This window comes from Bos taurus, chromosome 15, assembly GCF_002263795.3.
Source record: "Bos taurus isolate L1 Dominette 01449 registration number 42190680 breed Hereford chromosome 15, ARS-UCD2.0, whole genome shotgun sequence".
Lineage (NCBI taxonomy): Eukaryota > Metazoa > Chordata > Mammalia > Artiodactyla > Bovidae > Bos > Bos taurus.
The window spans coordinates 79,806,728-79,834,708 of record NC_037342.1 but is presented as its reverse complement, the minus strand read 5'-3'; the positions used below and the strand labels follow the sequence as shown (position 1 = coordinate 79,834,708).

Genomic DNA, 27,981 nt, shown 5'->3' with positions numbered 1-27,981 from the left:
TTTATATCCAGTTTGAAAATGTGTTTTAAAATCATTGTAAAGTACTTAACATTTTGCCTAAATTTTGTAGTCTTGAAAACCACTGTGGCTTTTAGGACCCAAATTTAAACTCAGTCTTTGCAATTCTTAATCCAATGGTTGACCTATTTGGAGTCTCTCATTTTTTAATATTCTAATTATTGACCTATATTTGTGATTTATGTTTTCGTACTCTGTAAGTCTTTGTGTGAAACTTACCTCAGAAATTCTTGAGAGTATACATCAACATGTATGAAAATAATCATAAGTAACACCATTATATTTGAGTTCTCACTTTTATGTCATTATGCATTAAATCCTAACAAATGAACTAGTGAGAAAATGATCATCTCCATTTATAAGCTTTACTTTGTTAGGCACAGGGAGACCCTTAGGGTCTACCCAAAGTCATTCAGCCATTTAGTAGCACAAAGGCAATTTGATTTTATATTCTCTCTCTTTCAAATTCATATTGAAGTGGCTACACCTCTTTTGTGTGCATGATAAGTTACTTCAGTTGTGTCTGACTCTTTGTGACCTTGTGGACTGTAGCCCACCAGGCTCCTCTGACCATGGGATTCTCCAGGCAAGAATACTGGAGTGGGGTGCCATGCCTCCTCCAGAGGACCTTCCTAACCCAGGGATCAAAGCCGCATCTCTTGCCTCTCCTGCTTTGGCAGGGGGGTTCCTTTAGCACTAGAACCGCCTGAAGAACTCAGCTAAACCGCTTATTTTTTTTTTAAACTATTGCCAATTTCATTTAGTAATTGATACACTTGTTTTAAAAACAGAAAATAATCTCACAAAAAGAAATAATATTTTCTACTCACTATAAATATATAGTTTATGTCTTCATTGATGTTTCTTTGTCTTCTCTGTGTGTGTATTAATAAACCACTTATTATACAACAAATACTGGATGGGATGTTGGGGGTGATGAATTGACCAGTCTAATTGCTATAAATGATCATGGTGATTGTAATGAGAGCAAGATAACTAATAACAGCTAATGTGAATTTCTTCTACATGTCCTCAGGATAATTTGTGGGTAATATAATAGAACTGTCTTGTTGTTCCATGTAAAGCAGGCAATTTTGATATGTGGAAGATTTATTTTGACCATATTTTATGACTATATTTTTCAGATTATAAAACATACATATTCATTATAAATGACTAGAAAATAAAAACAGATGTGAAGAAATAACTTTTATGAGTTATGTGTTCTAAACCAATGAATGAATTCTCTTTGTGTTTTTAAATATTGCTTCTCAATAATATTATGTACATATATTATTATAATTGATAAAGAAAAATTGGAATCATGTGCTATATATAAATCTTGAGTTTCATTTGATAGTATAAGGTTTACATTTCAAAGATACTATTTTCAGTGAACACCACTTTTAATGCAGTTAATATTAACAATTAAATCACACTAACTTAGTTACAAAAATAATTGAACATATTAATTGTAGAAAAACAAAGAAATACCAAAATATATAAAATGTAATATTTTCCCTGTATTTTTAAATTAATTTATTTTAATTGGAGGCTAATTACTTTATAATATTGTAGTGGGTTTTGCCATACATTGACATGAATCAGCCATGAGTGTACATGTGTTGCCCATCCTGAACTCACCTCCCACCTCTCTCCCCATCCCATCCCTCTGGGTCATCCCAGTGCACCAGCCCTGAGCACCCTGTCTCATGCATTGAACCTGGACTGGTGATCTCTTTCACATATGATAAAGAGAGGGTAACAATTAGGAAGGCTAGGGGTTTCCAAACGGAGGAAATAGGCTGCAAGTGTCAGACATTTTTATCTCTCTTGAGCGGCAGGAGGAAACACACAAGCAATATTTTTTTTCCTTCTCTATACAAATGTAAAAGGTTTCTCTTAAAATACTGTGTTGCCATAATGACATTTGGTTTCACCTGAAGTTAACCATTCTCAAACCTTGAGTTAACCAATGCATTTTTCTTATGGAAATGTTTGTCTTAAGCTATGCTAATGTACTATGCATTTACCCCAGACTTTGTCTTCAAGTTGGTTCCGCCTAATAGCTCAGAATCTACTTGACAAACCAGTATGTTATATTCAGATATTGTTCCCCTGACTGTGAAGAAAGCTGAGTGCCAAAGAATTGATGCTTTTGAGCTGTGGTGCTGGAGAAGACTCTTGAGAGTCCCTTGGACTGCAAGGAGATCCAACCATTCCGTTCTGAAGGAGATCAGTCCTGGGTGTTCTTTGGAAGGAATGATGCTGAAGCTGAAACTCCAATACTTTGGCCACCTCATGCAAAGACTTGACTCATTGGAAAAGACCCTGATGCTGGTAGGGATTGGAGGCAGGAGGAGAAGGGGACGACAGAGGATGAGATGGCTGGATGGCATCACCGACTCAATGGACCTGAGTTTGAGTGAACTCCGGGAGTTGGTGATGGACAGGGAGGCCTGGCGTGCTGCTATTCATGGGGATTGCAAAGAGTCAGACACGACTGAGTGACTGAACCGAAATGAACTGAATCTATGTAAACGAAACTATTTGTATGGTAATCTGCCCTTCTACAAGATTCAAGTCAATGGTTTTATGTCCCAGGATGAATCTTCTGGTGCCAAGATTATCCCAAAATGCATCTTATGGATGAGGGGCCTGGTGCCATTCTGACTTTTAAGACATTCTTTTCTTTCATTAACAGACTGCTCAGTTCAGTTCAGTTCAGTTGCTCAGTTGTGTCTGACTTAGCAGGGGGGTACTCTTTTGGCTCCCTTCTGATGCCTGTGTCAGAAGCTTTCTCTATCTCCTTTATACTTTAATAAAACTTTGTTACACAAAAACTCTGAGTGATCAAGCCTCATCTCTGGCCCTGGGTTGAATTCTCCTCCAGAGGCCAAGAATCCTGGCATCTTTTCGTGGGTCAATAACAACCTTTCAATAATATACGTGATTCAAAAAAAATAATAATATACGTGTTTCAAAGCTATTATCTCAGATCATCCCACCCTTGCCTTCTCCCACAGAGTTCAAAAGTCTGTTCTTTACATCTGTGTCTCTGTCTTGCACAGAGGGTCATGGTTACCATCTTTCTAAATTCCATATATATGTGCGTTAATATACTGTATTGGTGTTTTTCTTTGGACTTACTTCACTCTGTATAATAGGCTCCAGTTTCATCCACCTCATTAGAACTGATTCAAATGCATTATTTATAATAGCTGAGTAATGTTCCATTGTGTATATGTACCACAGCTTTCTTATCCACTCATCTGCCGATGAACATGTAGGTTGCTTCCATGTCCTGGCTGTTGCAAACAGTGCTGCAGTGAACATCAGGGTACACGTGTCTCTTTCAATTCTGGTTTTCTTGGTGTGTATGCCCAGTAATGGGATTACTGGTTCATTTGGTAGTTCTATTCCCATTTTTTAAAGGAATCTCCACAGTGTTCTCTATAGTGGCTGTACTAGTCTGCATTCCCACCAACAGTGTAAGAGCTTTCCTTTTTCTCTACACCCTCTCCAGCATTTATTGTTCGTAGACTTTTTGATAGCAGCCATTCTAACCAGAGTGAGATGGTACCTCATTGACTTCAGTTTCTTGATGGCTCCTGAATGTGTCCACACACAGTTCATTGTCACGATGGTATCTTCCTAAGGAAACTCACAATATATCTGCTTATCTCAAATCCAGAGAGAAAGAGATACTACTGGCAAGACAAAAGTCACAATTTTATATTGCCTAATTATGGAAGTGGCATCCATCATCTTTGCCACTTTCTGTGCACCCTCTTCAGCACCCTCTTCAGCATTTGTTGTTTGTAGACTTTTTGACAGCAGCCATTCTGACTGACGTGAGATGGTACGTCATTGTGGTTTTGATTTGCATTTCTCTGATAATGAGTGATGTTGAATATCTTTTCATGTGTGTATTAGCCATCTGTATGTCTTCTTTGGAGAAATGTCTGTTTAGTTCTTTGGTCCATTTCTTAACTGGGTCGTTTATTTTTCTAGAATTGAACTGCAGAAGCTGCTTGTATATTTTTGAGATGAATTCTTTGTCAGTTGCTTCCTTTGCTATTATTTTCTCCCATTCTGAAGGCTATCTTTTCACCTTCCTTTGTTGTGCACAAGCTTTTAATTAGGTCCCACTTGTTTATTTTTGCTTTTATTTCCATAAATCTGGGAGGTGGGTCATAGAGGATCCTGCTGTGATTTATGTCACAGAGTGTTCTGCCTATGTTTTCCTCTAGGAGTCTTATAGTTTCTGGTCTTACATTTAGATCTTTAGTCCATTTTGAGTTTATTTTTGTGTATGGTGTTATAAAGTGTTCTAGTTTCATTCTTTTTTTTTTTTTTTTAACAAGTAGTTGACCAGTTTCCCCAGCACCACTTGTTAAACAGATTGTTTTTTATTCATTGTATATTCTTGCCACCTTTGTCAAAGATAAGATCTGTAGATTTATCTCTGGGCTTTCTATTTTGTTCCATTGATCTATATTTCTGTCTTTGTGCCAGTACTATACTGTCTTGATGACTGTAGCTTTGTAGTATAGTCTGAAGTTAGGCAGGTTGATTCCTCCAGTTCCATTCTTCTTTCTCAAGATTGCTTTCACTATTCAAGGTTTTTGTATTTCCATACAAATTGCAAAATTATTTATTCCAGTTCTCTGAAAAATACCGTTGGTAGCTTGATACGGATTGCATTGAATCTATAGATTGTTTTGGGTAGTATACTGATTTTCACTATATCGATTCTTCCAATCCATGAACATGGTATATTTCTCCATCTATTTGTGTCATCTTTGATTTTGTTCATCAATGTTTTATAGTTTTCTATATATAGGTCTTTTTTTTTCCCCATAGGTAGATTTACTTCTAAGTATTTTATTCTTTTTGTTGCAATGGTGAATGGAATTGTTTCCTTAATTTCTCTTTCTGTTTACTCATTGTTAGTGTATAGGAATGCAAGGGATTTCTGTGTGTTAATTTTATATCCTGCAATTTTACTATATTCATTGATTAACTCTAGTAATTTTTTGGTGGAGTCTTTAGGATTTTCTATGTAGAGGATCATGTCATCTACAAACAGGGAGAGTTTTACCTCTTTTCCAATCTGGATTTCATTTCTTTTCTTCTGCTGTGGCTAAAACTTCCAAAACTATGTTGAATAGTAGTGGTGAGAGTGGGCACCCTTGTCTTGTTCCTGACTTTAGGGGAAATTTTTATATCTTTCACCATTGAGGATAATGTTAGTTGTGGGTTTATCATATATTGCTTTTATTATGTTGTTGAGGTATGTTACTTCTATGAATGCTTTCTGGAGAATTGTTATCGTAAATGGATGTTGAATTTTGTCAAAGGATTTCTCAGCATCTATTGAAATAATCATATGGTTTTTATCTTTCAATTTGTTAATGGTATATCACATTGATTGATCTTTAAATATTGAAGAATCCTTGCGTTCCTGGGATAAAGCCCGCTTGGTCATGGTGTATGATCTTTTTAATGTGTTGTTGGATTCTGTTTGCTAGACTTTTGTTAAGGATTTTTGCATCTATGTTCATCAGTGATATTGGCTTGTAGTTTTCTTTTTTTGTGGCATCTTTATTTGGTTTCGGTATTAGGGTGATGGTGGCCTCATAGAATGAGTTTGGAAGTTTACCGTCCTCTGCAATTTTCTGGAAGAGTTTGAGGAGGATAGGTGTTAGCTCTTCTCTAAATGGTAGAATGGTAGAATTTTTCAGTAAAATGCAGATGTGAAGCTGTCTGGTCCTGGGCTTTTGTTTGTTGGAAGATTTCTGATTATAGTTTCAATTTCTGTGCTTGTGATAGGTATGTTAAGATTTTCTATTTCTTCCTTGGTCAGTTTTGTAAAGTTATACTTTTCTAAGAATTTGCCCATTTCTTGCGGTTTGTCCACTTTATTGGCATATAGTTGCTGATAGTAGTTTCTTATGATCCTTCGTATTTCTGTGTTGTCTGTTGTGATATCTCCATTTTAATTTCTAATTTTGTTGATTTGATTCTTCTCCATTTTTTTCTGGATGAGTCTGTCTAATGGTTTGGCTATTTTATTTATCTTCTCAAGAACCAGCTTTTAGCTTTGTTGATTTTAGATATAGTTTTCTTTCTTTCTTTTTTTTTCCCCCGTTTATTTCTGCCCTAATTTTTATGAGTTGTTCCTTTCTACTAACCCTGGGGTTCTTCATTTCTTCTTTTTCTAGTTGATCTATGTGTAGAGTTAGGTTTTTATTTGATTTTTATCTTGTTTCTTGCAGTAAGCTTGTATTGCTATGAACCTTCCCGTTAGCACTGCTCTCACTGAATCCCATAGGTTTGGGGTTGTGTTTTCATTTTAATTAGTTTCTATGCATATTTTTATTTCTTTTTTTTTAAAATTTCTTCTGTGATTTGTTGGTTATTCAGAAGTGTGTTGTTTAGCCTCCATGTGTTTGCATTTTTAATAGTTTTTTCCCCCCTGTAGTTGACATCTAATCTTACCACATTGTGATCAGAAAAGAGGCTTGAAATGATTTCCATTTTTTGGAATTTACCAAGGGTAGATTTATGGCCAGGATGTGATCTGTCCTGGAGAAGGTTCCATGTGCACTTGAGAAAAAGGTGAAATTCATTTTTGGGGGGATGAAACGTTCTATAGATATCAATTAGGTCTAACTAGTCCCTTGTATCATTTAAAGTTTGTGTTTCCTTGCTAGTTTTATGTTAAGTTGATTTATCCATAGGTGTAAGTGGGGTATTACACTCTTCCACTATTATTGTGTTACTGTTAATTTCTGCTTTCATACTTGTTAGCATTTGCCTTACATATTGTGGTGTGCCTATGTTGGGTGCATGCTGCTGCTGCTGCTGCTAAGTCGCTTCAGTCATGTCCAAACCTGTGCGACCCCATAGATAGCAGCCCGCCAGGCTCAGCCATCCCTGGGATTCTCCAGGCAAGAACACCGGAGTGGGTTGCCATTTCCTTCTCCAATGCATGAAAGTGAAAGGTGAAAGTGAAGTCGCTCAGTTGCGTCTGACTCTTAGCGACCCCATGGACTGCAGCCTACCAGGCTCCTCCGTCCATGGGATTTTCCAAGCAAGAGTACTGGAGTGGGGTGCCATTGCCTTCTCCATGTTGGGTGCATATATATTTATAATTGTTATATTTTCTTCTTGGATTGATCTTTTGATCATTATGTAGTGTCCTTCTTTGTCTTTTTTCACAGCCTTTATTTCAAAGTCTATTTTATCTGATATGAGTATTGCTACTCCTGCTTTCTTTTGGTCTCTACTTGCATGAAACCTTTTTCCAGCCCTTGACTTTCAGTCTGTATGTGTCCCTTGGTTTGAGGTGGGTCTCTTGTAGACAGCATATATAGGGGTCTTGTTTTTGTATCCATTCAGCCAGTCTTTGTCTTTTGGTTAGGGCATTCAAACCATTTACATTTAAGGTAATTATTAATAAGTATGATTCCATTTCAATTTACTTTGTTGTTTTGGTTTCGAGTTTATACACCTTTTCTGTGTTTCCTGTCTAGAGAAGATCCTTTAGCGTTTGTTGGAGAGCTTGTTTGGTGCTGCTGAATTATCTCAACTTTTGCTTGTCTGTAAAGCTTTTGATTTCTCCTTCATATTTGGATGAGATCCTTGCTGAGTACAGTATTCTGGGTTGTAGCCTTTCTCTTTCATCAGTTTAAGTATGTCCTGCCATTCCCTTCTGGCCTGAAGAGTTTCTATTGAAAGATAATATTCATTCTTTGTGTTTGATCTTAATTTGATTAATATGTGCCTTGGTGTGTTTCTCCTTGGGTTTATCCTGTTTGGACTTGCTTGGTTTCTTGGACTCGGATGGCTATTTCCTTCACCATTTTAGGGAACTTTTCAACTATTGTCTCCTCAAGTATTTCTCATGACCTTTCTTATTGTGTTCTTCTGGGACTCCTATGATTTGAATGTTGGGGCATTTGATACTGTCCCAGAGGTCTTTGAAGTTGTCCTCATTTCTTTTATTTATTTATTTTTTCTTTTCTCCTCTCTGCTTCATTTATTTCCATCATCCTGTCTTCCACCTCACTAATCCTATCTTCTGCCTCAGTTATTCTACTGTTGGTTCTCTCTAGAGTGCTTTTGATCTGTTATTGCATTATTCATCATTGATTGACTCTTTTACTTCTTCCAGGTGCTTGTGAAACATTTCTTGCATATTCTCAATCCTTGTCCCCAGACTATTTATCTGTAACTCCATTTTGTTTTCAAGATTTGGGGTCATTTTTACTATCATTATTCTGAATTCTTTTTCAGATAGACTCCCTATCTCCCTCTCTTTTGTTTGGTTTGGTGGGCATTGATCATGTTCTTTTACCTGCTGAATATTTCTCTGCCTTTTCATCTTGTTCAGGTTGTTGTGTTTGGGGTGGCCTTTCTGTATGCTGGAAGTTCGTAGTTCCTCTTTATTGTGGAGGTTCCTCCCTGTGGGTGGGGTTAGATGAGTGGCTTGTCAAGGGTTCCTGGTTAGGGAAGTTTGCGTCGGTGTTCTGGTGGGTGAAGCTGGATCTCTTCTCTCTGGAGTGCAATGAAGTGTAAAGTAGTGAGTTTTGAGGTGTCTATGGTTTGCTGTGACTTTTGGCCACCTGTATATTAATGCTCAGGGTTATATTCCTGTGTTGCTAGAGAATTAGCTTGGTATGTCTTGCTCTGAAATTTGTTGGCTCTTGGGTGGGGCTTGGTTTCAGTGTAGGTATGGAGGCTTTTGGATTAGCTCTTGTCAATTAATGTTCCCTGGAGTCAGGTGTTTTCTGGTGTTCTCAAATTTTGGATGTAAGCCTCCTGCCTCTGGTTTTCAGTCTTATTCTTACAGTAGCCTCAAGACTTCTTCATCCATATCACACTGATGATAAAACATCTCCTTTCGAAGAGAATGGGTTGCCTTTCTGGGTGCCTGGTGTCCTCTGCCAGCATTCAGAAGTTGTTTTGTGGAATTTGCTCAGCGTTCAAATGATCCTTCTATGAATTTGTGGGGGAGAAAGTGGTCTCCCCATCCTATTCCTCTGCCATCTTAGGACCTCCATCATTGTTTAGTGAAAGATTTTTAAAAATCTTCAATGTTTTAAAATTTTCAAGAGTTTCATACACATGATTTTACATATTCTACTACCTCGATTTTCCCCTAACCCTATATTGCCTTTCCCCACTTCCCTCTCCCCACTGGTAGCCATAGTTTGGTTTCTATGTATGTGAGTTTGCTTCTTTTTTTGTTTACTTACTGTTTGTTATGTTTTTGCTATTCCACATACATGCCATATCATACAACATTTGTGTATTTTCTCTTTCTGCATTATTTCAGCAGTTTAATGCCCTCCAAGTGAATCCATGTTCTCACAAACAGCAAAACTGTATTCATATACAATAAGTCCTTTACATATGAAGATATGTAAGATAACTGCAGGTGTCTCATCATCAATAGAAATGTCCTTTTCTGCTCTGTGTAGTTGATACCCAGTCCATCTCAGTCAGAGATGCTGTTTGGTCATGTCAAATGGGAGGAGGAGGGAGCAAGAATTATCTCACTATTCTGCTTGCCCAGGTGACTCTAATTCTCAAGAAAGGGGTGGAGAAGCATGTATAAGCCACATTCTCATATCCAGTTTTATCTCCAATAATGCTGATATTTTGGCTGGTAAAGAATCCACCTGCAATGCAGGAGATCCTGGTTCAATTCCTGGGTCAGGAAGTTCCCCTGCAGAAGGAGTAGACTACCCACTCCAGTGTTCTTGGGCTTCCTTGATGACTCAGACAGTAAAGAATCTGCCTGCAATGCAAAGACCCGGGTACAACCCCTGGACTGGAAAGATCCACTGGAGGAGGCCATGGCAACCCACTCTAACATTCTTGCCTGGAGAATCCCCATGGACAGAGGTGCCTGGTAGGTGACAGTCCATGAAGTCACAAAGAGTCAGACTAGTTGAGTGAATAAGTACAGCACAATTCTAGTAATTTTAATCTCTGACTCCTGTGTGTAGTCTGCAAGTGATCCATGACCCAGAAGGATGATGATTCAATGGTCCTTTTAGTATCCAGCAATGGTGAAGCCAGAAATATCACTTCAATCACATTTATTGAGTAATTATTGTGAAACCCTCTGGTCTGAGTCAGGGATGTGAGACAAAACAAAATCCCACTCAGATGTTTTAACTGAAGAGAATTTAATGGAAAGAATTTAATTTAATAAGGAGAATACTGGCAGTGTTAATTAAATCAGTCCACGAGCTTGAAGTACCTGGAGGCTAAGTTCATAAGGCAATTTTCATACCAGTCCCAAAGCAGTCAACACAAGGGCCTCTGTCAGGATTCTAGTGTCACAAGATCCAGGAAGAGCATGCCAGGCCACCTTTTCAACACACACCTTAGCAGGAATTTTCTTTGAAAAGATGCAGCCACCTTGGCACTTCATTGTGAAACTGGGAGAAAATGAAATTTGGATACTTTTCTCTTCCTCTCATTTCTGTTATGCTCCTGGTTTCTTCCATTGGCCTAACTCAGATGGAAACTAGACACTCAAGGAGCCTTATTGATGGAATTTAAAGATTAAGCTCCAGGTAGACCAAAAAAAAAAAAAAGAAAAGAAAAGAAAAAAGGTAAACTGTACAGATGGTCTAGACTGACAAAAGAAGCATCATTAGCACATTTATATTATCTGTATATCCATGGTGTTCCCTTTGCTATGTGTTTATTATTATAATAATTAAAATATAAAGAGCAAGGTTCAGAATCAGTAAATAAGTAGTTCAAATGCAGCCAAAGTTATCTGACTGTCTGATGGTTTTCCTATATCATTCAGTCTTCTATCTGCATGATAACTTAATAACTTACTCAAGTCAAGTCTCAAAATATCAAGACATTTAGGCATAAGTTAAAAAAAAATGATTCCCATTAGTATACCATTTCAGAAGATTTGATTCCCTGAAGATACTGGGGAGAGGCAAGAATCATGTCCTCAGTGGGCTTAAGATTTTAAAAAGAGTAAATTACTCATGGTGGTTTATAGTCTAAATGATTTTCTGTGAAAAATAATTGAACCCTAAGGTGTTGATCCCTCTGTGACAATTCTGGTATAAATTTCTCAGCTACTTCATATTTGTGCTGTCACTGGGAAATCACCCTTCTTTCTCAGGTAGGACTAGGTATTGAACAGTTTGCTGTGGTGTGTGCTTAGTCACTCAATCTTGTTTGACTCTTTGTGACCCCATGGACTGTAGCCCACCAGACTTCTCTGTCCATGAGGATTCTCCAGGCAGGAATACTGGAGTGGGTTGCCACGGCCTCCTCCAGGGGATTTTCCCAACCCAGGGATCAAACCCAGGTCTTCTGCATTGAGGGCTGATGCTTTACCATCTGAGCCACCAGGGAAGCCCAAGAATACTGGAGTGGGAAGCCTATCCCTTCTCCAGGGGATCTTCTGGACCCTGCAATCAAAACGGAGTCTCCTGCATTGCAGGCATATTCTTTACCAGCTAAGCAAAATTCTATTTTTCTCATAGTACAAATATCTATAAATATACCATGGAGTGGTATCACAATGGAAAAAGAAAGAGATCAAAGGGCACAAGACAGAGCCTAAGGTCGAGAGCGTCTGTCAAGAATAGGAAGGTTTATAGTGTCGCAAGCCATTTCTGTCCACTACTCTCTAAGACTACCTTGCCAAGTCAGTTCTTCGCATCAGGTGGCCAAAGTATTGGAGCTTCAGCTTCAGTATCAGTCCTTCCAATGAATGTTCAGGACTGATTTCTTTTAGGATGAACTGGTTGGATCTCCTTGCAGTCCAAGGGACTCTCAAGAGTCTTCTCCAACACCATAGCTCAAAAACATCAATTCTTAGGTGTTCAGCTTTCTTTATGGTCCAACTCTTACATCCATACCTGACTACTGAAAAATCCATACCTTATGCTAGACAGACCTTTGTCAACAAAGTAATGTCTCTGCTTTTTAATATGCTGTCTAGGATCATCATAGATTTTCTTCCAAGGAGATGGTCTCCTTTATCATGTACAAAAGTTGCAAAATGCACTTTATGATTTATTACATACTGTCTCAGTTTTATAAAAAGTACTATCATTACTCTCAGTGTGACCTTTACAGAACTCAAATTGAATCCCTATCATACAACTTATTCTTACATTATGAAAGAGTTAAAATGAGGTAAAGTTACAACAAAATTATTACAGTTTGGGGATGGGTGTGTCAATCACTTTTTAAAAAATTGTCTTCTCCTCAAGGGGACATTTTTAATACATTATTTTATCCCAATTATTCCCTCCTTTAATATTTAACATCACTGATAAATCTGGATATATAAAAATAATCACATGTTGTTTATGTACTGTATTTTTACCTGTATTTATACAAAAACACCAATTTAATTTTGTGTCCCATGAGCCAATTGCTGCTGCTGCTAAGTCAATTATTGCCCTAAATAATTGTCTGAAATATACAAAGCTAAGGATAGCTTGGGATATCTTACTGAAGTAAGATTTGGTAATGTAAGGGCAACCTGAGATAGGCAAGTGTGGATAAAATGAACATGCATTACAGGGTGAGGGACTAGCTTGAAAATAACCTTGAGGTTAGAGTGGCAGGTAGGCAGACACTGGTTCTATAAAGATCTATCTGTTCTGTTTCCCTAAATCATTCACCTGTGGGGGGAACAAAATGAATTTCAATTACTGACTCTTTAGACACCACATCAAAATCATTCTGAAAACAAAGAATCATAGTTTTAAAGAAAAGCAATATTTAAAGGGATTGGAAGTGACCTATTCATGATAATGATTTGTAGGAAAGATCTAAGCTTCTCAACTATGAAAAGACTTGCAGAAAAGCATTTGAAACTATGTAATTGTGTTCTATATTAAGTTAAATATTGAAGCATCTAGTGTATGATTACTAGGTTATTTCTGGATATTTAAAGAAAAATTTGATATGGAACATTTTAAAAGACTACCGAATTTCTTATAATATTGTTTCTGTTTTATGTTTTGTTTTTTTTGGCCATGAGGCATGTGGGATCATGGTTTCCTAAAAGGGGTTCAAATCCTTGTTCCCTGCATTGCAAAATGAAGTTTTAACTGCTGGATCACCTAGAAAGTCCTCTATGGAACTTCTTTATGCCATATGTGTTTAGAAGTTTGAAAGAAGTAGGCATTGATGATGTGAGTAATGGAAAATGATAAAAAAAACAAATGCATTTTTATTTCATTTACTTTAGACATCATTGGAAGCTGAGCAAACACAATGTTAAGAGAAAATTACACAGAAGTGACTGAGTTTATCCTCCTGGGACTGACAGATCGAGTTGAGTTGCAGCCTGTCCTTTTTGTGGTCTTCCTAGTCATCTACCTGATCACAGTCTTTGGCAATGTGAGCATGATTTTGTTAATCAGAGCTGACTCAAAGCTTCAGACTCCAATGTACTTCTTCCTCAGCCACCTCTCCTTTGTAGATCTCTGTTATGCCACCAATGTCACTCCTCAGATGCTGGTCAATCTTTTATCCAAGAGAAAAACTATTTCCTTCCTTGGTTGCTTTATACAGTTTGACTTTTTCATTTCTTTGGGGCTCACAGATAGCTATATGCTCACAGCAATGGCTTATGACCGCTACACGGCCATCTGCAAACCCTTGTTATATGGCAGCAAAATGTCCCGAGGTGTCTGCCTCTCTCTCGTTGCTACATCTTATACTTACGGCTTTGCAAACGGTCTTGCACAGACCATCCTGATGCTCCGCCTCTCCTTCTGTGGACCCAATGAAATCAACCACTTTTATTGTGCGGACCCTCCTCTCCTAGTCCTGGCCTGCTCAGACACTCATGTCAATGAAACTGCCATGTTCGTGGTGGCTGGTTCCAATCTCGTGTTTTCTCTCACCATCATCCTCATTTCCTACATTTTCATCTTTACAGCCATTCTGCAAATGTGTTCTCCAGAAGGGAGGCACAAGGCCTTCTCCACCTGTGGGTCTCATCTGACAGTTGTCACTATGTTTTATGGCACACTGTTCTGGATGTATCTGAGGCCGCCTTCTGAGGCATCTGTAGAACAGACCAAAATTGCAGCTGTTTTTTATATCTTTCTGAGTCCTATGCTTAACCCTTTGATCTACAGCCTTCGGAACAAAGATGTTAAAAGAGCAATAAGGAGAGTAATGCAAGAGAAAATTTTTGTTTAATTAGGTACACATTTGGCCAGACATATGTAATAGATTTGTATTTTCTGACCGATTAGAGAGAATTTTAAATTGATAAGTCACTTTTTGTCATTGACTTAGTTTTTCCTTTTGCAATTCACTTATGAAATGTGAAAGAATCTGTCAGATCATTAGCTTGTGTCATTTCAGTGTATTTAAAAGGAATACCACGTGGAAATTCAATGACAAGACCAGACAGCATTGCTATTTTTGTAATATTAGTAAAGGACAGATAATTCTGTGCACAGTACTCATAAAGGTAGAAAGTTATAAAAGGCAGAATTACCAATGATCCTAAGACAATGCCAATTTGTTTGATTTGAGGGGTTTAATATTTTCCAAATTATTTTCTGAAACTTGTCAATCGTATAAGGAGGAAAGTTTTTTCTTTGGTTGGTTGGTTTTTTCCTTTGTTCACATTATATATCCAAGATCTTTGAGTATCTTAAATTATTACTTAAGAACTATACTAACGGAATCCTCATTGATTAAATGTTTGACAGAAATGCCAAATTTCCTTTAGATTTTTAAAAATTATTTCTTAAAATTTTTTTTAACCAATATGCCTCCAGCACTAACTTATATTAGGCTTTCACTTTTTTTTTTTAAATTATGCTCTGTTAACAGCTCACAGACAAAAATAGTGAATGATATAAAGAACACTTTTCGAAGCATAACTAATCATCATTAAGTTTTCACACAATGACGCTTATTTCAAATTTGCTCAAATCTCCATTTCATGGACCTGACTGCTCACCTTTGGCGTCTCCCCCGGGACATACAAGTTGGGGAAGCTCACGATGCTGGAAAACTCAGAAGAGATGAGAGTTGAGCAGAACTTGGTTCTGTTAAGTAAATCGAGTTGATTTTTTAAAAAACTGATTTTTCTAAATTCCATGTATATGCGTTAGTATACTGTATTGGTGTTTTTCTTTCTGGCTTACTTCAGTCCGTATAATAGGCTCCAGTTTCATCCACCTCATTAGAACTGATTCAAATGTATTCATTTTAATGGCTGAGTAATACCCTAACCCTAACCCTGTATATGAGACAGCAAAAGAGACACTGATGTATAGAACAGTCTTTTGGACTCTGTGGGAGAAGGAGAGGGTGGGATGATTTGGGAGAATGGCATTGAAACGTGTAATATCATATATGAAACTAGTAGCCAGTCCAGGTTCGATGTATGATACTGGATTCTTGGGGCTGGTGCACTGGGACGACCCAGAGGGATGGTGTGGAGAGGGAGGAGGGAGGAGGGTTCAGGATGGGGAACACATGTATACTAATTAAATAATTTTCTATTAAAGAAAAAAAAAGAAAAATAAAAAAAATGAATTATGGTTAAAAAAAAAGAGTGAGTGCAGTTGAAAAAAAATAAAATAAAGTAAAAGACAAAAAAAAAAAAAAAACTGATTTATAACTGATTTGTAATTTTAAGTTTCAGGTATACAACATTTGAAAGTCCCCCAGTCATGTCCGACTCTTTGTGATCCCATGGACTGTAGCCTGCCAGGCTCCTCTGTCCATGGGGATTCTCCAGGCAAGAATACTCAAGTAGGTTGACATGCCCCTCTCTAGGGTATCTTCCCAACTCAGAGATTGAACCCAGGTCTCCCACATTGCGGGCAGATTCTTTAGAGTCCGAGCCACCAGGAAAGCCTGGTGTTCAGCATAGTGATTTACAATTTTTAGAACGGTTATAGAGGCTTTTCCAGTGGCTCAGTGGTAAAGGATCTGCTTGCAGTTCAGGGGACTCAGAAAATGCAGGTTTCAGAACTGGGTTGGGAAGATCCACTGGTGGAGAAAATGTTTAAAAAGCAGTAAGAAGAGCGATTCAAGAGAAGCTATTTGCCAAATAGTGTAGACATTTTGGTCACTGGCATGTAACATACCTGTATTCTCTGATCAATCAGTGAGCACTTTAATTTAACAAATCATTTTGCCTATTGACTATTCTTTTCCTTTTATAATTCACCTATGAGACTTGGAAGAATGTTATCAAATTGTTAGTTTTGACTCAGTATATTAAAATAATACCACACATATGTTAAGACACAAGACCAAACAGCATTGTCATTGCTCTATAAAATTAGCAAAAAAACAGATTATTCTATCTACATTACCCATAGTCACCAAATATGTGAACTTGCTTGTTGGATTTTTTTTTTGTATTTTTTATTAAAATTATATGAAGTGAAAACCTTTAGGAATCTCAGGTTATTACTCCAAGATATATCTTTAGCTATTTGTACTGGTCCAATAGAATCTTCATTCATAAGATTGTTGAAGTAAATCCTAAATATCCTACAGAATATTTTTATTATATATTTTAAGTGTTTTAATCTATCTATATCCCCATCACAAAACTAGTTTTGAGGTTCCATTTTTTTGTTTTGTTTTGTTATGAACAATTTCCAGCATACATCCAAAATATAAAGCAGTATAGACTACCAGTGTCAGGATAACTAGCAGTGTTAGGATATCACGCAATGCCACATTTTCATTTTTTTCTATTTTTTTTAAAATTTTTAACTTTACAATATTGTATTGGTTTTGCCATATATCAACATGAATCCACCACAGGTATACACGTGTTCCCCATCCTGAACCCTCCTCCCTCCCCATACCATCCCTCTGGGTCATCCCAATGCACCAGCCCCAGCATCCAGTATCGTGCATTGAACCTGGACTGGTGACTCGTTTCATATATGATATTATACATGTTTCAATGCTATTCTCCCAAATAATCCCACCCTCTCCCTCTCCCACAGAGTTCAAAAGACTGTTCTATACATCAGTGTCTCTTTTGCTGTCTCGTAATCACCTCAGATATGCAGATGACACCATCTTTATGGCAGAAAGTGAAGAGGAGCTAGAAAGCCTCTTGATGAAGGTGAAAGTGGAGAGTGAAAAAGTTGGCTTAAAGCTCAACATTCAGAAAATGAAGATTATGGCATCCGGTCCCATCACTTCATGAGAAATAGATGGGGAAAAGTGGAAACAGTGTCAGACTTTATTTTTTTGGCTCCAAAATCACAGCAGATGGTGACTGCAGCCATGAAATTAAAAGACACTTACTCCTTGGAAGGAAAGTTATGACCAACCTAGATGGCATATTGAAAAGCAGAGACATTACTTTGCCAACAAAGGTCTGTCTAGTCAAGGCTATGGTGTTTCCTGTGGTCATGTATGGATGTGAGAGTTGGACTGTGAAGAAGGCTGAGTGCCGAAGAACTGATGCTTTTGAACTGTGGTGTTGGAGAAGACTCTTGAGAGTCCCGTGGACTGCAAGGAGATCCAACCAGTCCATTCTGAAGGAGATCAGCCCTGGGATTTCTTTGGAAGGAATGATACTGAAGCTGAAACTCCAGTACTTTGGCCACCTCATGCGACGAATTGACTCATTGGAAAAGACTCTGATGCTGGGAGGGATTGGGGCAGGAGGAGAAGGGGACAACAGAGGATGAGATGGCTGGATGGCATCACGGACTCGATGGACGTGAGTCTGGGTGAACTCCGGGAGTTGGTGATGGACAGGGAGGCCTGGCGTGCTGCGATTCATGGGGTGGAAAAGAGTCGGACATGACTGAGCGACTGAACTGAACTGATACAGGATTATTGTTACCATCTTTCTAAATTCCATACATATGCATTAGTATACTGTACTGGTGTTTTTCTTTCTGGCTTACTTCACTCTGTATAATAGGCTCCAGTTTCATCCACCTCATTAGAACTGATTCAAATGTATTCTTTTTAATGGCTGAATAATACTCCATTGTGTATATGTACCACAGCTTTCTTATCATCTTGGAGCATAGTTGATTAACAATGTTGTGTGAGTTTCAGGTGTACAGCAAAGCGACTCAGTTATAACTATACATGAATCTATATTTTTCAAATTGTTTACCCATTTAGATTATTGTAGAATATTGAGCAGTCCTCCCTGTGCTATAACAGCAGGTCCTTTTATTTCATTGTTTCAGAAACTCAGATCCATCACCTCTCCATGTCATGGACACTAGGGCTCATCTTTGGCATATCCTCCTGAAGCATATCTGGGGGAAAGACTATGACACTGAAACATGCTTAGAAGAGATGGGAACTGAGCAGAGCAGCGTCCTATTAAGTCTATCCAGTAAATTTTTTTAATCAGATCTTCAGTGTTTGAATTTTCAGATATGAAAATGGAGAACGATGATGTGGACTTGCCTATTTTCTTTTGTAGTTTTTGAAACTATTTAGACTATATTATTAGGTCTTATCAACTGCTAAACTGGTATTATTCCTTTTATCACTTATACTTTCTTTCCCTTCTATGATGTATAAAGTCTAAAAGCCTGATTTGTCTGATATTCACATATATTTGACTTTATTTTTTGTTTTTGGTTGGTTATGTCCAGTATGTTTATTTTTACCTTTTTATTTTCAGGCCCAGAGTCCTTTGGATCACTATTTCTTATTTTATTGTGGATATTGCCACTTTTGAATAATTCTGACAACTTAGTTTGTGCTTTCCACAAATTTTTTGTGCTTTTTCTCCTCTTTACCTACTGTGAATTAAATCATATTTTGCAACTTTCTTTCCTTTTTAATCTTTGTTTGACTATGACACAGTCTATTTTCTATTATTAGTAAGTTCCCTTAAATTGTGTATGCATACTTGTCTTAACTTAGTCTTCATTAATCAGTATATCTACATTGCTATTAAATAATGAAAGGAATATGCTGCTGCTGCTAAGTTGCTTCAGTCGTGTCCGACTCTGTGAGACCCCATGGACTGCAGCCTACCAGGCTTCTCCGTCCTTGGGATTCTCCAGGCAAGAACACTGGAGTGGGTTGCCATTTCCTTCTGCAATGCATGAAAGTGGAAAGTGAAAGTGAAGTCGCTCAGTCGTGTCTGACTCTTAGCGACCCCGTGGACTGCAGCCTACCAGGCTCCTCCGTCCATGGGATTTTCCAGGCAACAGTACTGGAGTGGGGTGCCATTGCCTTCTCCCAAAATGAATATACAATATTTTAATTATGAATTCATCCTGCTTCTAACTTATAAACTGTCATTTGCAGGTATAGAATAAATCATCAATAGTAAATCATTTATTAATGAACTTTAAATATTATCTTTATTGTATATGATTACAGTTATATTAAATGGTGATTCAATGTTCATGTTCCTTTAACTTTCATGACATTTATCAATTTTTCTCTCACTATTATAGTAACCCACTCCAGTATTCTTGCCCGGAGAATCCCATGGACGGAGAAGCCTGGTGGGCTACAGTCCACGGGGTTGCAAAGAGTTGGACACGACTGAGCGACTTCACTTTCACATTATATGGCACCCATTGTTCATTTATGGTTTAGTTTTCTTCTGTGTGATATATATCCTTAATCAGTTCTTTCAATGAGAGTCCCTCTCTATCCACTTATCTGAGAATATCACTTGTCCATTCTCAGAGGAGAATTTATTTGGGTATGAATGTAGAAAGACAGATACTTGCTTTCAGTATTTAAAATGTCTTATATTCTGGCTTATTTTTGTTCAGCTATGCAGGTGGCTGCGACGACCGGCGCACTAACAGTGGCCGAGAGGAGCTACCCCACGTTTGAGGTCAGGGGCAGAAGCCAGGAGGACACAACGCCCGAAGGGTGGTGGCCAAGAGGAGTTACCCCACGTCCGAGGTCAGGGGCAGTGGCCAGGAGGAGCTACCCCACGTCTGAGGTCAGGGGAAGCGGCTGGGAGGAGCTACCCCACACCGACAGGCCCAAGGCCAGAGGTGGCAGCTGGGAGGACCAACCCCATGTCCAAGGAGCCGTGGCTGCACAGGCGCAGGAGGGCCTAGAAGAGCTATCCCACGTTGAAGGTCAGGAAGGGTGGCGGTGAGGAGATACCCCTCGTCCAAGGTTAGGAGCAGCCACTGCGCTTTGCTGGAGTAGCCGTGAAGAGATACTTAGCCCAAGGTAAGAGAAACCCAAGTAAGACGGTAGGTGTTGCAAAAGGGCATCAGAGGGCAGACACACTGAAACCATACTCACAGAAAACTAGTCGATCTAATCACACTAGGACCACAGCCTTGTCTAACTCAATGAAACTAAGCCATGCCCGTGGGGCAACCCAAGATGGGTGGGTCATGGTGGAGAGATCTGACAGAATGTGGTCCACTGGAGAAGGCAATGGCAAACCATTATTCTTGCCTTGAGAACCCCATGAACAGTATGAAAAAGCAAAATGATAGGATACTGAAAGAGGAACTCCCTAGGTCAGTAGGTGCCCAATATGCTACTGGAGATCAGTGGAGAAATAACTCCAGAAAGAATGAAGGGATGGAGCCAAAGCAAAAAGAATACCCAGCTCTGGATGTGACTGGTGATAGAAGCAAGGTCCGATGCTGTAAAGAGCAATATTGCTTTGGAACCTGGAATGTCAGGTCCATGAATCAAGGCAAATTGGAAGTGGACAAACAAGAGATGGCAAGAGTGAATGTCAACATTCTAGGAATTAGCGAACTGAAATGGACTGGAATGGGTGAATTTAACTCAGATGACCATTATATCTACTACTGCAGGCAGGAATCTCTTAGAAGAAATGGAGTAGCCATCATGGTCAACAAAAGAGTCAGAAATGCAGTACTTGGATGCAATCTCAAAAACGATAGAATGATCTCTGTTCATTTCCAAGGCAAACCATTCAATATCACAGTAATCCAAGTTTATGCTCCAACCAGTAATGCTGAAGAAGCTGAAGTTGAATGGTTCTATGAAGACCTACAAGATCTTTTAGAACTAACACCCAAAAAAGATGTCCTTTTCATTATAGAGGACAGGAATGCAAAAGTAGGAAGTCGAGAAACACCTGGAGTAACAGGCAAATTTGGCCTTGGAATATGGAATGAAGCAGGGCAAAGATGTACAGAGTTTTGCCAAGAAAATGCACTGATCATAACAAACACCCTCTTCCAAAAACACAAGAGAAGACTCTATACATGGACATCACCAGATGGTCAACACCGAAATCAGATTGATTGTATTCTTTGCAGCCAAAGATGGAGAAGCTCTATACAGTCAGCAAAAACAAGACAAGGAGCCAATTGTGGCTCAGATCATGAACTCCTTATTGCCAAATTCAGACTTAAATTGAAGAAAGTAGGGAAAACCACTAGACCATCGAGGTATGACCTAAATCAAATCCCTTATGACTATACAGTGGAAGTGAGAAATAGATTTAAGGGCCTAGATCTGATAGATTAGAGTGCCTGATGAACTATGGAATAAGGTTTGTGACATTGTACAGGAGACAGGGATCAAGACCATCCCCATGGAAAATAAATGCAAAAACCCAAAATGGCTGTATGAGGAGGCCTTACAAATAGCTATGAAAAGAAGAGAAGCGAAAAGCAAGGGAAAAAAGGAAAGATATAAACATCTGAATGCAGAGTTCCAAAGAATAGCAAGAAGAGATCAGAAAGCCTTCCTCAGTGATCAATGCAAAGAAATAGAGGAAAACAACAGAATGGGAAAGACTAGAGATCTCTTCAAGAAAATTAGAGATACCAAGGGAACATTTCATGCAAAGATGGGCACAATAAAGGACAGAAATGGCATGGACCTAACAGAAGCAGAAGATATTAAGAAGAGATGGCAAGAATACACAGAAGAACTGTACAAAACAGATCTTCACGACCCAGATAATCACGATGGTGTGATCACTAACCTAGAGCCAGATATCCTGGAATGTGAAGTCAAGTGGGCCTTAGAAAGCATCACTACGAACAAAGCTAGTGGAGGTGATGGAATTCCAGTTGAGCTCTTTCAAATCCTGAAAGATGATGCTGTGAAAGTGCTGCACTCAATATACCAGCAAATTTGGGAAACTCAGCAGTGGCCACAGGACTGGAAAAGGTCAGTTTTCATTCCAGTCCCAAAGAAAGGCAATGCCAAGGAATGCTCAAACTACCACACAATTGCACTCATCTCACACTAGTAAAGTAATGCTCAAAATTCTCCAAGCCAGGCTTCAGCAATATGTGAACCATGAACTTCCTGATGTTCAAGCTGGTTTTAGAAAAGGCAGAGAACCAGAGATCAAATTGCCAACATTCGCTGGATCATGGAAAAAGCAAGAGAGTTCCAGAAAAACATCTATTTCTGCTTTATTGACTATGCCAAAGCCTTTGGCTGTATGGATCATAATAAACTGTGGAAAATTCTTCAAGAGATGGGAATACCAGACTACCTGATCTGCCTCTTGAGAAACCTATATGCAGGTCAGGAAGCAACAGTTAGAACTGGACATGGAACAACAGACTGGTTCCAAATAGGAAAAGGACTTCGTCAAGGCTATATACTGTCACCCTGTTTATTTAACTTATATGCAGAGTACATCATGAGAAACGCTGGACTGGAAGAAACACAAGCTGGAATCAAGATTGCCGGGAGAAATATCAATAACCTCAGATATGCAGATGACACCACCCTTATGGCAGAAAGTGAAGAGGAACTCAAAAGCCTCTTGATGAAAGTGAAAGTGGAGAGTGAAAAAGTTGGCTTAAAGCTCAACATTCAGAAAACGAAGATCGTGGTATCCAGTCCCATGACTTCATGGGAAATAGATGGGAAACAGTGTCAGACTTTAATTTTTTTGGCTCCAAAATCACCGCAGATGGTGACTGCAGCCATGAAATTAAAACACGCCTACTCCTTGGAAGGAAAGTTATGACCAACCTAGATAGCATATTGAAAAGCAGAGACATTACTTTGCCATCAAAGGTCCATCTATTCAAGGCTATGGTTTTTCCAGTGGTCATGTATGGATGTGAGAGTTGGACTGTGAAGAAGGCTGAGTGCTGAAGAATTGATGCTTTTGAACTGTGGTGTTGGAGAAGACTCTTGAGAGTCCCTTGGACTGCAAGGAGTTTCAACTAGTCCATTCTGAAGGAGAGCAGCCCTGGGATTTCTTTGGAAGGAATGATGCTAAAGCTGAAACTCCAGGACTTTGGCCACCTCATGCGATGATTTGACTCATTGGAAAAGACTCTGATGCTGGGAGGGACTGGAGGGCAAGAGGAGAATGGGACAACAGAGGATGAGATGGCTGGATGGCATCACTGACTCGATGGACATGAGTCTGAGTGAACTCCGGGAGTTGGTGATTACCAGGGAGGCCTGGCGTGCTGTGATTCATGGTGTCACAAAGAGTCGGACATGACTGAGTGACTAATCTGATCTGATCTGATTGAGGTTAATAGATTCAAGGGAATAAATCGGTAGGTAGAGTGCCTGGGGAACAACGGACGAGGATTCATAACATTGTACTGGAACAGTGATCAAAACCATCCCCAAGAAGAAACACAAAAAGGCAAAATGGTTGTCTGAGGAGACCTTACAAATAGCTGAGAAAAGAAGAGATGTGAAAGGCAAAGGAGAAAAGGAAAGATATATCCATCTGAATACAGATTTCGGAAGAATAGCAAGGAAAGATAAGAAAGCAAACCCAAGTGATCAGTGAAAAGAAATGGAAAACAATAGACTAGGAAAGACTAGAGAATTCCTCAAGCAAATTGGATATACCAAGGAAGCCGTTCATGCAAAGATGGGCTATGTAAAGGATAGAAATGGCATGGACCTAACAAAGCAGAAGATATTAAGAAGAGGTGGCAAGAATACACAGAAGAACTATACAAAAAAGACCTTAATGTCCCAGATAACCACTATGGTATCATCACTCACCTGGATTCAAGCAACCTGTAGTGTGAAGTCAAGCGGGCCTCAGGAGGTATCACTATCATCACTATGAACAAAGCTAGTCGAGGTGATAGATTCCCAGCTGAACTATTTCAAATCCTAAAGGATGATGCTATGAAAAAGATGCACTCAATATGTCAGCAAGTATGGAAAACACAGCAGTGGCTATAGGCCTGAAAAAGGTCAATTTTCATTCCGGTCCCAAAGACACAATATCAAAGAGTGTTCAAACTGTCACACAATTGCACATATTTCACACACTAGCAAAGTAATGCTCAAAATTCTCCAAGCCAGGCTTCAGCAATACATGAACCGTGAACTTTCAGATTTTCAAACTGGTTTTAGAAAAGGCAGAGGAACCAGAGATCAAATTGCCACCATCCGCTGGATCATTGTAAAAGCAAGAGAGTTTCAAAAACAACAACAACAACAACAAAACCAAACATCTATTTCTGCTTTATTGACTATGCCAGAGCCTGTGACTGTGTGGATCACAATAAACTGTGGAAAATTCTTCAAGAGATGGGAATACCAGACCACCTGACCTGCCTCTTGACAAACCTGAATGCAGGTCTGGAAGCAACAGTTAGGACTGGACATGGAACAATGGAGTGGTTCCAAATAGGAAAAGGAGTAAGCCAAGCCTGTATATTGTCACCCTGCTTATTTAACTTATGTGCAGACTATATCATGAGAAACCTTGGGCTGGATGAAGCACAAGCTGGAACCAGGATTGTGGGGAGAAATATCAATAACCTCAGATATGCAGATGACACCACCCTTATGGCAGAAAGTGAAGAGAAACTAAAGAGCTTCTTGATGAAAGTGATAGAGGAGAGTGAAAAAGTTGGCTTAAAGCTCAACATTCCGAAAAGTAAGATTATGGCATCCAGTCCCATCTTTTCATGGCAAATCAATGGGGAATCTGTGGAAACAGTGACTGACTATTTTTGGGGTCCAAAATCACTGCAGATGGTGACTGCAGCCATGAAATTAAAATATGCTTTCTCCTTGGAAGGAAAGTTATGACCAATCTAGATAGCATATTCAAAAGCAGAGACATTACTTTGTCAATAAAGGTCCATCTAGTCAAGGCTATGGTTTTTCCAGTAGTCACATATGGATGTGAGTGTTGGACTATAAAGAAGGCTGAGTGCCGAAGAATTTATACTTTTGAACTGTGGTGTTGGATAAGCCTTTTGAGAGTCCTTTGGACTGCAAGGAGATCCAACCAGTCCATCCTAAAGGAGATCAGTCCTGAGTGTTCATTGGAAGGACTGATGCCGAAGCTGAAACTCCAGTAATTTGGCCACCTCATGCAGAGTTGACTCATTGGAAAAGACCCTGATGCTGGGAGGGATTGAGGGCAGGAGGAGAAGAGGACGGTAGAGGATGAGATGGTTGGATGTCTTCTCCAACTCAATGGACACGAGTTTGGGTAAACTCCGGGAGTTGATGATGGACAGGGAAGCCTGGCCTGTTGCAGTTCACGGGGTTGCAACAATTCAGACACGATTGAGTGACTGAACTGAACTGAACTGAAGAACTAACACATGAGTAGAAAGTGGATCTCCTTTGGTGATGTAATGTGCTGAAGAATAAATTAGAGTTTATAGGGTATTTGGGAAGTATAAGACAGAAGGGGATTAATTCAATCTCAGGTATAATGACAGAAGAGTGAGAAATGCATCACAAGGGACTAGCCTTGAACTTGGCCTTATAAGATAAGTAGAGTTGCAGAAGGAAAAATAGTGCAGGGAGATAACGATTATGCACCTCACTTGTGACCATGAATGTAGCTATGGTTAGAAGCATAGTTATCTATAGATACAGCCATAGATACAAGAATAGGTAAAAGATGGAAATAAAATAATAATTCAGTATTAAAAAAAAGAAAGAAACTGAAACAATGGATTAATAGAAGTAAAGCAGCCGTGTATGACAATATTCATTTTGAGTAACATCTAGAGTATTAGAAAAATCATTTCAATTGTAATAAAATGTGTACCTTCTTATCTCCTTTGGTTGCATTTGTTTCAAGTGTAGAAAATGCCCCTCACCAATGACACTGCACTAAGAGAATTCATTTTCCTGGGGCTCATGGATCACCCAAAGCTCCAGTCTCTCTTCTTTTTAGAAGAGAGTTTAGAAGAGAGTGTTTCTGGTCATTTACCTGGTCACCCTCCTAGGCAACCTGAGCATGATGGTTTTAATCAGACTGACTCTCACCTTCACATGCCCATGTACTTCTTCCTCACTCATTTATCCCTTGTAGACTTGTGCTATACCTCTACTGCAGCCCCACAGATGCTGACTAACCTGGTATCTCAGAAGAAGACCATCAGCTTTGCTGGTTGTTTTGCACAGTTATTTTTTCATAGCACTTCTCCTCACTGAGTTTTACATGCTGACAGCAATGGCCTATGACCACTATGTGGTCATATACAACCCTCTGCACTACAGTGTGAAGATGTCCAGGTGCATCTGCACAAACTTGACTCTTCCAGGCCATCCTGACTTTTTGTTTGAACTTTTGTAGGTCAAATGTCGTCAACCATTTCTACTCTGCTGACCCACCACTCATTAAGTTTGCTTGGTCTTAAACTCATGTCAAAGAGCTTTATTTGCTCATATCAACAGGCTTCAACCTCTGCAACTGCCTCATCACCATCCTGTGTCTTATGCTTTCATTCTTGCTGTCATCCTCAGGATCAAATCAGCAGAAGGAAGGCACAAGGCATTCTCCACCTGTGGTTCCCACGTGACGATTGTAACCCTATATTATGGGGCAATCTTCTGCACATATTTAAGATCACCAACAGATAAGAATGCTGAAGGATCCAAGATAATAGCTGTTTTCTACACCTTTGTACGTCCAGTACTTAATCCATTGATTGACAGCCTGTGGAACAACAATGTAAAACAAGCATTGAAGAGGATCCCGAAGAAATATGGTCACTCAGACGGCAACGCCTCCAATTTCCAATAAACGGTAACTCTTAACCTTTGACTCAAAGGCCTTTGCATTATCGTGATGGGTTTTCAGGTTCTTTATGACTATATCTGCCGAAGTCCAGCTCCAGCAGCCAGGGAATCAGCCTGAAGGGGTGAGTGGTGTCGGCGGGCAATGATGTAGCCTCTGACTCAAAGTACAGGACTACATGTTTATTTCAAGTTTCAGGTTTTCTTCTATACTTTGACAAAAGCATTAGGTCATAGGTTTGACATTTTTAGTTTCCCCCACCCAAATTTATTGTCTCCAGAAATCATTGTTGTCCTACAAACAGAGTTCCTGCTTCAGCGATTCTCTCAGAATCAGCTTTACTATCTACTTCCTCTTATGTGTCCTATACTTAACTTGTGATTACATTGTGACTCATGCTACATTCCTCAGTTTATTTTTATCTTTCTAGATCCTGTTTGCCCCTAGTATCTAAAGATTACTGTCTCCTAAAAAGGCTTCTTAAGATCACTGTCTCCTAAAAAGGCTTCTATCTATTCTTAATTAACCCTAAGCTCAGCAAACTTCTTTTGCCATAAACATTCCCCTCACAAGCAGGTCTCAGATAACAATCCTTCCCCTGGCCTCAAGCTGCGGCCTATGTGCTGATCCTGGAACATTCTTTGTAAAGATTCTTGAATAAATGTCAGTGGTTAATTTTATGGATTATTTTCTGGGCACAACTGCAGAAGGCTTTGTGCTTTCTCATGCTCCTGTCAAGAACAATAAGCACCTTAACATTCTTTCCAGCCAACTCAACCAAAGAAAGGAAGAAACAAGTCAGAATCACAAGAGCTAACTCCTTCATGCCGGGACCGTGCCTGCGGAATGAGGAGAGGGGGTTGGGGCCGTACCTCCATTTTATCAGTAATGCCTAACGCGGCTCCCGACATATGTCTTTATGGAAGAATATTTCACCAAAAAATACTCAGGTCTGGAACAATGAACTACACTTATTAGTCTAGGCTGTTGCCCTT

General features: G+C 39.1%; 1 protein-coding gene and 1 pseudogene across 1 annotated transcript; both read left to right on the top strand.

Annotated features, from left to right (window-relative positions):
• The first annotated feature begins 13,308 nt into the window (after window positions 1-13,308).
• On the top strand, window positions 13,309-14,244 carry OR5M13D (olfactory receptor family 5 subfamily M member 13D). Its single transcript, NM_001390258.1, has one exon. It carries the CDS (start codon window positions 13,309-13,311, stop codon window positions 14,242-14,244), a length of 936 nt encoding a protein of 311 aa, NP_001377187.1.
• Window positions 26,053-26,980, top strand: OR5M60P (olfactory receptor family 5 subfamily M member 60, pseudogene; annotated as a pseudogene).